This window comes from Oratosquilla oratoria, chromosome 33 (genome assembly GCF_046742065.1).
Source record: "Oratosquilla oratoria isolate Oo_2021 chromosome 33, ASM4674206v1, whole genome shotgun sequence".
In the NCBI taxonomy this organism is placed as follows: domain Eukaryota; kingdom Metazoa; phylum Arthropoda; class Malacostraca; order Stomatopoda; family Squillidae; genus Oratosquilla; species Oratosquilla oratoria.
In genome coordinates, this window is record NC_134809.1 from 19,145,620 (window position 1) to 19,160,619 (window position 15,000).

At 39.1% G+C, this 15,000-nt stretch overlaps 1 protein-coding gene across 3 annotated transcripts in view; it reads left to right on the plus strand.

Annotated features, from left to right (window-relative positions):
* LOC143017791 (two pore potassium channel protein sup-9-like) overlaps nucleotides 1-15,000 on the plus strand; it is a 1,051,580-nt gene that overhangs the window by 486,330 nt on the left and 550,250 nt on the right. For all 3 annotated transcript variants that reach the window (XM_076172679.1, XM_076172680.1, XM_076172681.1), the window contains exon 2: nucleotides 4,364-5,246. In XM_076172679.1, the coding sequence (XP_076028794.1) occupies nucleotides 4,715-5,246 (532 nt within the window). In that variant the 5' untranslated portion in view covers nucleotides 4,364-4,714. The remainder of the gene's footprint in view (nucleotides 1-4,363; nucleotides 5,247-15,000) is intronic.

Genomic DNA, 15,000 nt, shown 5'->3' on the forward strand with positions numbered 1-15,000 from the left:
TTCCGTGTTAAAAAAAAAATTGTCTAATGGGAATCCTATAAAGGAATTCAAGCAAGAATGATTCACAGTGACACCATCGGCAGGTCTTCGATGAGAGAGGAAGAAATTTCAGATAATCCTGGTCCGTCGGACTTTATTCAGAATGGTGACTCTCTCGCCATTAAGTTATGAAATATTGTGTGGAATATGTGTGTGAACTGAAAGGGTAGGAATGGAAAGCCGCAATAGAGAGTAATGTATGTGTATTGGAAAACGTCTCTTTAATCTCGTAGAGATTTAGAGGCTCAATAATAAGAAAATTATGTGTCACGGAGGACAAAAGCGAATAACATGGCCTGCAGACATAACGCTCCGCATTAGTAAGAGTTGCACTCTGCGGGAATATTTCACTAAACATTTTGCAGCACAATTTTATTAAGAGAAATGTTAAAGGGCCAACTTAAGTTCACTTTACAGTAAGTTCGGTCACTTTTGTGTGTGTGTGTGTGTGTGTGTGTGTGTGTGTGTGTGTGTGTGTGTGTGTGTATTCACTTTGGTCTTTGGATCACGTGTTGGACTCGTGATCGACAGCTATTTCCCTCCTGGAAGAGAGCTCAGAGCTCGTAGGTCCGATCTATGGGTAACTCCCCGCCCACGAGAGTCAGAGTAACGACCCGAAGCGCAGCGGTACCGAAATAATTTCGGCCCTGGGCAGGATTCGAACCCAGAACTGCGGGCCACTATTGTGGCAGTTCAGTGCTCTACCAACTGTGTGTGTGCGTGTGTGTGTGTGTGTGTGTGTGTGTGTGTGTGTGTGTGTGTGTGTGTGTGTGTGTGTGTGTGTGTGTGTGTGTGTGTGTGTGTGTGTGTGTGTGTGTGTGTGTGTATCTGTGTGTGTGTGTTTGTGTTGTGGATCTGTATCGTTCAGTAGCGACTGAATCGAAAAGAAAAGCCGCTCAGGTCAGTGAAATGTTTTTCTTGGAAAAGATTTTATTAATGTTAAGACAAAGACCTCAGGCAAGACTGGATGAAGATCGTCTGGGAATCTTGTGTATCTTAAATGTAACCCCCTCTCGAACTACAGCCTCTGCCGTTAATCAGAACAAACACAGGGATAAAGATATTAACTATTTTGCTAAAGTGAAACCGATTAATTATGTCAAAAAGGTTAATTGACACTTCAAATCCTTTGGTTGCATCGAGTTTCTTAGTTGAGTAAACACGTTCGGTATTAGGCAAAAGAAAGTCAAAAACAAACGCAAAGTGTTGCCGATGTTCATTACTTTGGTTTAATTACGTATGTAGACCTCGTGCGTTGGCAGTCAATTTGCTTTGGAAGAGAATCAGGAGGCATGATATGCCAAAGAACGAGTAACTGTGACTTTAAGTCGTCACCTTTTCCCCAATCGATTAGACTGAGGTAGATGACTTATAGTACGGAATCACTGTTACCCGACAACACCAGATATAGATAACCTTATTTCCAGCCTAAACGTTGAAAGATGTTCGTGGCATTATAAATAAAATCACGAGTAGGCTGTAAGAATTAACAGTCAGAATCAAGGCCAAGGAATTGACCAAGATCTTCTTTGCACTTCGAATGCTCCAGGTTTCGTTCAGATAAATCATTTTCCTCCGTGCCTAGAATAAGATACATATGACCTTAATTGCAAGCAGAAGATTAAGTGTTATGAATGCTGTATCGATAACGGTAAAGTATTGGGTTATGTTATATACTTGCTGATCTAATGATGGACCTTCATTTTTCTCCTGGGGTAATTTTGTTTTTAACCAAAGTGAAAAATTAATATCTGGTTTTAAGATATTCATATAAAAATGTACCCTAGCATCACCCTGAACCGGGTAGTATATTTTAAGGCAGTGGTTGTCCAGCTTTTTTGTGTAACATTTCAATCCTTTGCGACCCAGAATAAAGTAAAGAGAAACGAAAATGACAGTGATATGTACCCTTTACTTTGAAAAAAAAAAATAATAATGTGTACAGCTTTTGTTTAACAAGACTAAATTAACAGAATCCATGGCACTGCATTTCCTTCAGAAAACTGAATTAATGGGATCCGTGGTGCCGCTTCTCATTTACCAGTATTTCAAATAGTGGGTCCCTACGACCCATCAGAATTGATCTTGCGACCCAACTTTGGGTCGTGACCCATAGTTTGAGAACCACTGTTTTAAGGATTGTGGTTTAGAGAGCTTGAATGGGGGGCCTTGTGGATGTAATGAACGTATTGATAACTCCATCAATACTGTGATACATTTTGTGGATTTTTTTCTATGCTAAAACCAGTCGATTTCATACAGCTTTGGGAGGAACATTCGTGACAAAAGAACCCCACTAGCTGGAGGCCAATTTTGCCATGAATTCACCCCCCGGATAAAAAAAAAAAAAAATGAAATAAAAAGGTCTTGGCTCGAACAAAGATAGACAAAGGACGTCACCTTGATGAAGGGGATAAGGGCAGCCGTGCAAACAAATCCTCCATGGAAGGTTGGAAGGTGGAGACTTTGGAAGAGGAGAAGGAGAGGAAGCAGGAAAGAAACAAGAGCGAGTTGCGAGAAGTTGTTATCCGGTTCCGGCGACAGCTGGGACGTAAAATAGAATTGGTTTTGGCCTAAATTTCTCCTGCAGAGGTATAGTAGCTAGAGACCAAGGATATATATGGAAAGTTTTAATGTGATTCGTATTGACAGTTGAGGGACCAAGTTTGGTTAGGAGGTGGTGGTGGTGATGGTGGTGGCTGTTGTGGTGTTGGTTGTGGTAGTGGCTGTGGCGGTTATGGTAATTATAGTGATAATGGTGGTGATTGTAGTTGGTGCGGTGGCTATAGTAGTGACAGTATTTATTTAGATTGTACAGTATTCGACGACTATGGTAGTGGTAGTTGTTGTAGTTGTAGCAGTGGTTGTGGCGGTTATGGTAATTATAATGGTGATTGTAGTTGTTGTTGTGGCTGTAGTGATAAGACAGTATTTATTCAGATTTTACAATATTCGACGACTATTCCCATACGTTGGACCACTAAAGACACAACATAATTAGGTACAATACACGAGGAAGCATAAAAACTGTTAGCCCACATTCGAGCTAGGATCAAAATGCATAGACGATTAGGTAAATGTTTACCTGAAAAAGGAACAGTTTCCTTTATAGGCGGTTTTTTTCAGCTGAGGAAACTCACTTTACGGCGAAAGGAAGGTTATTACATTGGTGTTCCGTTGACTAACCTGCAAAATATGAAACTGTCATATTTAATTCCTGTTGTGGCAAGTCGAGTTCCTTAGCGGACAGATATTTGAGTTTATTTTATTCTATTTTTTCTCAACTGTACATTTTCCAAATTAAAAAAATCTATTTTTCTTTGGTTGATATTTACCTAAGCACTAATGATGTATTTTATTTTGCTTTGCTCTCTCAAAGAACAGATGTTATGATGCATCTAAATGCGGGAGCTAGCCTTTTGAAGGGAGAAAATGAATCTTATAACAAGAGTAAACTTCAGTTTCTTTACTAAAGATTCTTAACTCTTTCAGTGGAGTGATCTCTCTGAAATTTTCCTTTGGAATTTCCTGAATTTAAAGGTTGGCTTCCTCATTGGTAAAGCACAAACTATATTCACTAAATTCTTTAACTCTTCTAATACACTCAATATTTTTTAATACTACTGTAGTGACGAGGTTTAAACGAGGCATGTTTTAACTTCTTGACCAGAAAATATTTACTGCAGCTAAAAAGTCTTTCTGGCTACCCCCCTTGTAAGGGGGAAAAAGCCTTGGTATATGTATGTAAAAAGTCTGGGGAAGTCAGTATGTTATATAAAGCCTTTAAACATAGAAAATGCGAAGTGTGTTCATCAAGCCGGAAAAATATATATGTAAGAAGATGCTTGCAGTAATGTAGCTTACAGTCAGTGCTTCAGAAAGTCCTTACCAATGTATAAACGCACTTTTCTCTAGTCCTAATAATTTTGGGTATATTGAGAGATTACCTCCTGATTAGCTCTAAGCTAGACAGCTGATACATCCCAACTATTTGGCCGACCCGATTTTATTTTGGAAGTTATATCTATTACAGTCACTTGTGTATATTCCTACGATACAAAAAATATTTCCCATAATCCTCCAGATAGTAATTTGACCTACACGGTCGACTCTTTCCATGAAAATGTCAAGGACATGACCTCACATAATATGTTTCAAAGAAACTAACCAAGAGAGAGAAAATAACAGATGTCTTCGGGTGGAAGGGAATGAATAGATGACTGCGTTAAAGCAGGGAGTTATTATATTATTATAAACTGATATATAATGGATAATGACATTTTTATATTTTCCAGTAACTAAATTCTTTTTTCTTCTATTCCAGGAATGACAACGGAGTCAGTGTTTACATTGTGCGCAATATGTGAGGCTTCTAATAGGTGAGATGAATCAGTGGAATAGTCAGAACAGAATGTGTCAATGCAGTGGTCACGGCAGAGTGTGCCTTCCGTCTTCGTAAAGAGCAGCGATGATGATTTTCCAGTCCAGACATATGTGGAACAACAGCAAACACAAGAATTAAGCAAAGCACCAACTACAACCGCACCATCCTCATCACATCGAAAGTTATTTCCACCACACAAAAGGGGGAGAATTATCCCTGACGTTGCTTTTGCTAACAAAACTGGATACACCCTTCGTCCGGTTTAAGGTGGTTGGGCCCCTTGCGGTCAGAATGGAGGGATCAAGCGGAGAGCTGGCAGCTCTGCACTACGGACGCAGAGACTCCAGATCTTCCACAGCCAGTAAATGTACTTCCTGCTGCCGTCGACTGTCCGCGGTTTTGTGCTCTAACCCTGGTGTTTGTGTTCTTGTTGTACTATACACAGTAGCAGGGGCCTTAGTCTTTGCCACAATCGAAGGTGGAAGTATAGCACTGCAGGTGGACACCGCTGATGAAAACACTGTTAGTTTAAAAGCAGAAGCTTCCACTTCTTATTTCTCAAAATCCTTTAAGAAAAATGCGCGCGGACTTCGACATGATACAGTGATGAGACTATGGGCTATAACGGAGTCCCTAAATATTTTGTACCGTGAGAACTGGACAAGAGTGGCTGAGCATGAACTCCTCAAATTTAGTGAGAAGTTGGCGGATACTATGAGGGAGGATATGACCAGGTCTGGGGAAATTCTTCCTGAACAGTCCAAATACCAGTGGACATTCGCCGGATCCTTTCTCTACTCACTCACCGTCATCACCACAATAGGTAAGTACCCTAATATCTCTCTTCGTTGTTCTGAACAATATTTTCACATTTGTCTTGCCTATTTACCTTTAAATGCTTGTTCTCAGCTTCATCGTTGTGAATATCATCAGGATAGTGTGTGCTGATGAACAGGGGAGAACTTACATACAGATTCTCTTTTATTTAAGTCTTTTTATGATATTTTCTTCCGTTACCTCAACATCTCTGGTTACACTTTTGTTCCAACCTCATCCTTTCAGATTTTATTGGAGTGACATATGTTGCAGTAGCTTATAATGACGGACTCGATTAAAGTATGTCTGCTATGCTCTCTCTCTCTCTCTCTCTCTCTCTCTCTCTCTCTCTCTCTCTCTCTCTCTCTCTCTCTCTCTCTCTCTCTCTCTCTCTCTCTCTCTCTCTCTCTCTCTCTCTCTCTCTCTCTCTCTCTCTCTCTCTATCCATCTATCTATCTATATATCTGTCTGTCTATCTATTCATTTCTTTCATTTTTTTTCTCCCTTCCTTCCTTCCTTCCTTTCTTTTTTTTCTTTCTTTCTTTCTGTACTTGTTTATTTGTTTATTCATTTATTTATGTCTTTATTCATTAATTTATTTATTTATCTATTTTTTTATATACTTATATATTTATTTATTTATTTATTTGCTTTTTTGTTCATTTATGGATATCACTGCATTTTTCATTTGCCCTATATTTTTTTTTCTTCTGTACTGAGTGGTTCTAATCTCCTCGAATGCTTCAATATGTGGGACTGGAACTCTAATTTGGATGTCAGTCAGAAGTCAGATGCAACACCTTGCCTGAAATGTTCAATTTCTAGGGAAATTTGCTACAATCATGACCAGAAATCCTGAAACCCTCAACTATTCTAGCTATCTGATAGTAGATCCCTAATACTATTGCATGAAAACAGTTTGACTTACAAAAGTTCCCGTTTATTGTAAGGCATCAATTAAACATAGAAATTTTGAATGCTAAGCAGAGCAGTTTATGTTTGCTACTTGTGTAGCCGTTAATTTTGGCTACACAATGGGAGAGTGGGACAGATATACCCTTTCCGGGCTTTCCTGATTTATTAGAAGAATTTGTATTTACGGCTTGGAATACGAGTATAATCTCCCAAATAAAAATGTCTTCCCTATCTAATCTCCTCTATCTCTGGCGATGCAGTCGCCCGATTATATATGACAATATGCCTATCTAAGCATGTCAGGCGTAGGTTATCAGATTGATATGTTTAGGTATATATATATATATATATATATATATATATATATATATATATATGTGTGTGTGTGTGTGTGTGTGTGTGTGTGTGTGTGTGTGTGTGTGTGTGTGTGTGTGTGTGTGTGTGTGTGTGTGTTGCATTGTAATAGGTTTAGTAATATTATTTCTGGATATCCCTTGCCATAATGCGTGTATTGGAGTTACGATAATGTAGTATGGTAGGTATAAGGAAGGTAAATGAACTGTCTAATGACATTAGGTGCTTGTATCGGTAACTTTGTTGGACGATGGCTTGACAATCTGATGCATTTTCTGAGTCAGATGTTTATGACTAGAAATGTAAAGGTTAGCAAGATTGGAGGTATTGCCAAAGGCTGGTACCTTCTTGTATGTATGTGGATTGTGTGTCAGAAATGTGATAGTGATAGGATATAGTTGCCGTTCCACACTACTTAGCGGAAGCTTTGTAGCTCAGAAGAAGAGAATCTACTGAGTGATATTGAGTGTAGCATAAAAAAGTTGCACCCACAAAGCCACATACACACATTTTCGCCCTTTTAGATACCCAAATCCAACCCCATCCACCCACACCCAAACACACCCAAACTCAAACAACTATACACCTGCACACCTATACACCCACACTCACAAACACACCCACACCCACACTCACATCCACACTCACATTCACATCCAGAAACACTACCACACACTAACACATGCACACGCACAAACATAACTCTCCTCGTTAGGCAAAGGGATGAATTTTATATATAAGTACACAGCACTGCCCCGTATATTGATCTATATACCAGCTCTGACCTCTCATCTCTGAGTACTTGACCAGGGTGAATCACATACACACGCACGAACAAACGCAGCGACTTGCATCCATGCGTGCGAACCAAGTAAATTAATTTCTAAACATATATTTTTCCCCAAGGGAATTGAAGTCTTTTAATTTCGGACCTACTCACCTGCATGTACCGACTCTGAGCTGAATAGTCTCCCAAATACTATCAGCAGTTGTAATCATAGAGTTGTCTTGGGAGGAAGTGAAGTGTCAATTCAAAGCTAAGTGACAATTATTGCCAAAGTTGGGCCGACGCGTGACGGGCCAAGGTGCATGCAAACGAGTTTTAATTAAAGTTTACAAGTTGTGTTATTTAACCTTTGGAAGCTTTGGCCATCAGTTTAAATGTTGCTTAATTGTAGCATCTAAGTTGGTTATGTTTATGCTAATTGCTTAGGGAAGGAAGTGTTTGAGTTATGAGAATTAGGGCAGAAGCTACCGTGATAAACACACACACACACACACACACACACACACACACACACACACACACACACACACACACACACACACACACACACACACACACACACACACACACAACACACACACACACATTGTATATATATATTTATATATGTATATATATATATGTATATATGTATGTATATATGTATATATGTATATATGTATATATATATGTATATATGTATATATATATGTATATATATATGTATATATATATGTATATATATATATATATATATATATATATATATATATATATATATATGTATATATGTATATATATATACATATGCATATATATATATATATATATATATATATATGTATATATATATATATATATATATATATATATATATATATATATGTATATGCATACATACATATATACATCGCCAAAATAATCACAATAACGGGTGACTAAATGATATTGCAGAGACCACAGAGGAAATAAAGTCGGAATACTAAACTTTTTTTTTCTAATACGACATCATAACGTTTAGTACTCCAACATTATTTTCCTTGTAGTTTCTGCAATAACATATATACATGTATACGTATATACTTATATGATATAGACACACATGAGAAAGGTGAATAAAGAAGACACGCGTCTCGGTCCTAGTTTATTCCTAATCGGTTTTGACTTAAGCTTCTTCTCAAGAAGCTTAACGCGAAACCAGTTAGGAATAAATTCAGACCAAGAATTCTGTTCTTTCTTTTATCCATTTTCCTCAAATTGTCACAATGTCTCAACACACATACGCGCGCACAAACATATATACACACGCACACACACATACACATACACACATACACACACACACACACACACACACACACACACACACACACACACACACACACACACACACACACACACACACACACACACACACACACACACACACACACACACACATATATATATATATTTATATATATATACAGTATATATATACATATATATACATATATATATATATATATATATATATATATATATATTTATATATATATATATATTACAATTTTTTTCATGAAGGCAGTATGCACTGAGAGGCTACACGTTTCGTTGGGAACTATTTCGGTGTTTTGATTCTTTTGTATGAAATTAGTAATTTGAGTATGCTTAGACTATTAGAATTAATGAAGGCGTAAAAAACTGTACACACTGGGGCAGACAGTCATACATCGGCACACACAGTCACAGAGCAGCACAAAATCACACACAGGGACACACACAGTCACACACATATCTCAGACGTGGACAGATATACACAGACGCACAGACATATACATCTACACGCTGTGTGTGTGTGTGTGTGTGTGTGTGTGTGTGTGTGTGTGTGTGTGTGTGTGTGTGTGTGTGTGTGTGTGTGTGTGTGTGTGTGTGTGTGTGTGTGGTTGTATGTGTGTTTATGTGTGTGCGTGCGTGTATGTTTTTGCGTGCTTTTTATATGCTGGGGCGCTTGTGATTAATGTATTATTGTAATTATAATGTACAAGAAAGAAGCGATATTTTAGGGGTCTTGTCTCTTTCACTGAATATCATATCTAGTTTTGAATTCGCTTATGGATTTTAGTTTAGGCTGCATCATCTAAGTTACTGCAGGAGATAAAACATAAAAAACAACAACTGTGGATCTTATCACTCACTAACTATATGGTCTTTTCTAGTAAGATCCCATGACCTCTTGACTGTTCTATCCCAAAACAAGAAGTCGTGTGTCACTTTTATTTGCTTCCTTTTAATGATGTCAGCAGTACTACCAAGTCAGTTCCTTCACATTTTTCTTTCAACAATGGCAGGTCTAATGTTTTTAATCTTTTTGAAAGTTTTATCTGATAGTATGGGAACCAACTAATCGCTGTTATTTGTATTCTCTCCATATTGTTTGCATCTTCAGTGTATGTAGGGACTTCAACTATTCCTGCATATGTTCTATATCTCTCTCTCTTTCTTTATCTCTCTCTCTCTCTCTCTCTCTCTCTCTCTCTCTCTCTCTCTCTCTCTCTCTCTCTCTCTCTCTCTCTCTCTCTCTCTCTCTCTCTCTCTCTCTCTCTCTCTCTCTCTCTCTCTCTCTCTCTCTCTCTCTCTCTTTTTCTGTCTGTCTCTGCTTCTGTTTCTGTCTCCGTCTCTGTCTTTCTCCCTCCCTCTCTCTCTCTCGCTTTCCTCTCTCTCTCTCTCTTTCCTCTCTCTTTCTTTATCTCTCAATCTCTCTCTCTCTCTTCATCCATAAAGTTGTCTAACCGTTTCTTAAAACAACTGATAGTTTCAGCGCTCACTACATGGTTACTAAGTCTGTTCGATTCGTTGATCCCCCCTCGTTCCATTCGTTGACCACCCTCTTATCTAAACGTATCGTGACTTGCAGAAGCTAAGATTCTAGAAATGCTCCAGCTCTGTATATCACAGAGGTAGGGATCTGGTGGTCTTTTACTACCATGTTAAAGTTCCAAGGTCAAGAAAATGCTAAACATTGGCTCTGCGTTGGTGGAGTTCTTGAAAACACTTGACACCCGTCATCTGTTGGTTTGATGATCTTTCGGTCTGTATGTGTTATTTGTACAAAGCTTGTAGTTAGTGAATAGGTCATTGGAATTCTGATAGAGTGTGAGTGATATGCTAATTGGAACATCACACAATTGGTTGTAGCAGCATCTGAAATGGTAATTGGAACATAACGCAATTGATTGTACCAGCATCTGCAGTAACAGCTGTCCCCAAGAAAAGAGGAAAGATTTACTTTTATCTCTCTCTCTCTCTTTTTTTTTTTTTTTTTTTAATAAAATGGAAAAGTGTGATGGGTAAGGAAATGTCGTACCGTCCGTTGATAAGCTTCATCTGCTGCCACAAGACTGAAGGCTGCCTGTCTCCCAACGTTATTGATTGCAGTTCGTGAAGGTAATTCTGGCTTGGTTGCTTGCAAACATTCAACAGGGGACTTTGCAGTATGGTGTACCTATTCGCTTCCGATCGTAAAGCAGCATCATACACGAGAGTGGCTACCTGCCTGGGAAGAGCACCGATTAAAAGGGTTGAATTTTTGTTGGTAGTTAGCCGTGGTATTCGCTAGGTAGCCGTCGACCTGTAGCACCTAGTCCTAAATATTACAATGGACCAACGGTATTTGTAACCATTTGTTCGGTATGATAATGCTCAATTTTACTATATACACAAAGTACGGTCATTTCGGAGTCACCCACTGTTGTACTAGTATTACAAAACCATTCTCTCGGACTGGTTGAAGTAAAACTCAACATGTTGTATATAATGTATCCATTTGCGTCCAAACAATTTAGTATGTACGTGTAAGTGGGTACCCGGGTTCAACATTGTTGTAAAGAGTATGAACGGTTGAATAAAGCGGCGTAGTGTTTGTGGTCAAGTTTGACGATGATGGGGAACAGGCATTTCTGATTCCGTGCCGGTAAGTCGTCCTTTAACATTACATGGCGTGTGGTGTGGCGATTATGGATGGTCCCCTCTGATTCATTTTACTGCTTCATTGAGTAACTTCAGTGAAGCGGTTCGAGACTTCATATGATTATGAGTGCAAGAATATGAATGTAACAGTATGTGTGTAAGAATATGGGTGTAAGAATACGAGTGTAATTGTGTAAGACCTTGAGTGTAAGAATATGAGTGTAGGAGTGTACGAGTGTAAAAGTACGAGTGATGAGTACGAGTGTAGGAGTCCGTTGTAGCAGTACGAGTATAGGAGTGTCAAGGAGTAGATGTATACGAGTGTAAGTGCGTAGGCGTATACGAGTGTACGCGTGTAGGCGTGTAAGAGTGTAGGAGTGTGTGGATATAATTTTGTGGATGTGTGAATATGTGCTTGGATATACATCATGGTATATATATCTATACATGTGTGTGTGTGTGTGTGTGTGTGTGTGTGTGTGTGTGTGTGTGTGTGTGTGTGTGTGTGTGTGTGTGTGTGTGTGTGTGTGTGTGTGTGTGTGTGTGTGTGTGTGTGTGTGTGTGTGTGTGTGTGTGTGTGTGTGTGTGTGTGTGTGTGAAGGCAAATGTATGTGTGTATATATTTGTTCTATGACTGTTTCCATATTAGTATGTGAATGGAGTGGGCGAGAGAGAGGGGGAAAGAGAAAGGATGATATGTGTGTTTACGGAGGCGTGCGAGATGATCTCGTTTTCTTTAAATGCGTACAGATAAAGTTCGTGTCGTGCAATGGTATCCGACTCATAAACCTAACGTAAAAAAGAAAGGAAATATTAAAGAAAACTATGAGGTAAAACCCATGGTTTTTTTTTTTTTTTTTTTTTTTTTTTTTTTACGAAACCCCATCTCGTGCATTGGACGTGGAGGTGAGAAACTCGGTGTTATGCTGTGAAAGCCGAGCAGCGAAACTATCCGTAGTGTTGGTTTTCGGTAGTACCATAAATTGCGCGTGGACCGTAAGATATGTGACCTTTTTTTCCTTGTGACCTAAGCCCTCGAGCCTTCGATCGAGGACAACTGCGTTTTGTTTGTTTCGCCCACTTTGTCACGTCGCCACGCCCACGTACACTCCTTCACGACCACCGCTGTTCCACGCACCTCACCTACTTCAACCCCGATACTTTCCAGTTCTTGCCCCCACTGGAACCCTACCTAGGATACAAACACTCCAGACCAGAATAGCTTTATCATTATTTTAGTTATCTAAGTATGCATGCATGTGTGTGGGTGTATTTGTGTGGGTGTGCGTGTGTGTATGTGTGTGTGTGTGTATGTGTGTGTGCGTGTGTGTGTGTGTGTGTGTGTGTGTGTGTGTGTGTGTGTGTGTGTGTGTGTGTGTGTGTGTGTGCGTGGTGTATGTGTGTGTGTGTGTATGTGTGTGTGTATGTGTGTGTGTGTGTGTGTGTGTGTGTGTGTGTGTGTGTGTGTGTGTGTGTGTGTGTGTGTGTGTGTGTGTGTGTGTGTGTGTGTGTGTGTGTGTGTGTGTGTGTATGTGTGTGTGTGTGTGTGTAATCCTCTATGGTCATGCATCATGTGTTGGACTCGTGATCGACAATTACTACCACCCCGGAAGAGAACTCAGAGCTCATATATGACCGATCTATTGGTAATGCTGTGTATGTGTGTGTGTGTATGTGCGTGTGTGTGTGTGTGTGTGTGTGTGTGTGTGTGTGTGTGTGTGTGTGTGTGTGTGTGTGTGTGTGTGTGTGTGTGTGTGTGTGTGTGTGTGTGTGTGTGTGTGTGTGTGTGTGTGTGTATGTGTGTGTGTGTGTGTGTGTGTGTGTGTGTGTGTGTGTGTGTGTGTGTGTGTGTGTGTGTGTGTGTGTGTGTGTGTGTGTGTGTGTGTGTGTGTGTGTGTAATCCTCTATGGTCATGCATCATGTGTTGGACTCGTGATCGACAATTACTACCACCCCGGAAGAGAACTCAGAGCTCATATATGACCGATCTATTGGTAATGCTGTGACCTCACACGCACGCAAACACCCGACTCCCCGCCCACGAGAGTTGGAGTAGCGACTCGCAGCACAGCGATACTGAAATGATTTCAGCCCTGGGTGGGATTCGAACTCTGGCCTCCGTAGTGGCGGCCTCGATCGCGACCACTGCGCCATCGTGTGTGTGTGTGTGTGTGTGTGTGTGTGTGTGTGTGTGTGTGTGTGTGTGTGTGTGTGTGTGTGTGTGTGTGTGTGTGTGTGTGTGTGTGTGTGTGTGTGTGTGTGTGTGTGTGTGTGCGTGTGTGCGTGTATTTCTCTATTTCTAGTTTACCTAATTATATTATCGGGGGCATTATATGTTTAGATGCCGAACCGGGGAAAATTCACCAGTGCCACCCACCTCCACCAATCTTTACAGCCTATTTTAGCCATTGGCTTATTAAATAGATCTTATATTTTGCACTTAATGTCCCTATTACAGATAGAATAAGCGAAAAAAATCATATTTTGCTGATTCAAACGCAAAATTCGTCGATTACGGTAAAATATTCAGGGCTAATTTGATCTTTTTTATTATCATTATTTTGTAAGCTTTGTGGGCGGCAAGACCAGGGAACAATTGCCGCCCACTTTAAAGCGCCGCCCACGGACATATGACCCCCACCCACTTCCTGCCCATGTGAGCGCCCTGTGTATTATACAGGAACACAGCTACGCTTGTGGGGTCCCGTTCCTGGCTTCAAGAGTTGAATTTGAATTTCATTAATTTTGTTTGAATTGACTATTTCTATCAATGCTACTTCAGTTTTTTTTTTTTTGTCTTTTTGTTATTTTCTCTTCTCTCAATAAAAATATTTTTTCCTTTTTTTTGCTTTTATCATATGTTTGAACATAGTAATCTCGTCTAATCTTCTTACTTCTTTCTTCTGATAATAGCAATTCCAGCTGTTCAACTCGTTCTTTTCGTATTCTTTCTTCTCCAATAGGAAACTACTTTGGCTGCTGCTCTTTGCTTATTCTATCCGTTTCCTATCTTGTATGCGGTGGGATCATACCCTTCCAGCATAAAGCAGGGCTGGTCAAAGTCTCGATAGATTTTGGTAATTATTTTTCCGTTCACGTTTGTTAACATCCTTTGTGACTCCAACAACCTTCTTGATTTGTTTTTTTATTGAGAAACGCCATATGTATGAGCATTACTACTTTTTCTATTTTGTGATAGTTTCCTTTCCCATCAAGTAATTTGATGATAGCCTATTCGCCTCCTTATGAACTTCTATTTTTTGTAATAGAATTAACGTTTCCTTCCTGGTGTCAAGAACAAATATTGTCAGGACTTGGTCGGGACTTCCTGTAGCAGTTTATTGTCGTCTTTCGTCTATATTTACGTTTAGATTGACGTTATCATTTACCCTTACAGTTATGTTTATATTTGCGTCTTCATTTATGTTTACATTTACATTATCATTTGCGTTTGCATTTACGCTTAGAATTATGTTTGTATTTATGTCTACATTTACGTTTTCATTCACGTTTACGTTTGCGATTAAATTTACATTTACATTTATATTTCCATTTGCATTTAAATTTACATTTACATTTGCATTTACGTCTACATTTACCGTTTCATGTTCATTTACATTTTCATTTTCATTTTCATTTTCATTTTCATTTTCATTTTCATTTTCATTTTCATTTTCATTTTCATTTTCATTTTCATTTATGGTTTCGTTTTCATTTACAGTTTCATTTCCATTTGGGTTTTCGTTTTCGTTTTCATTTTCACTTTCATTTTCATTTT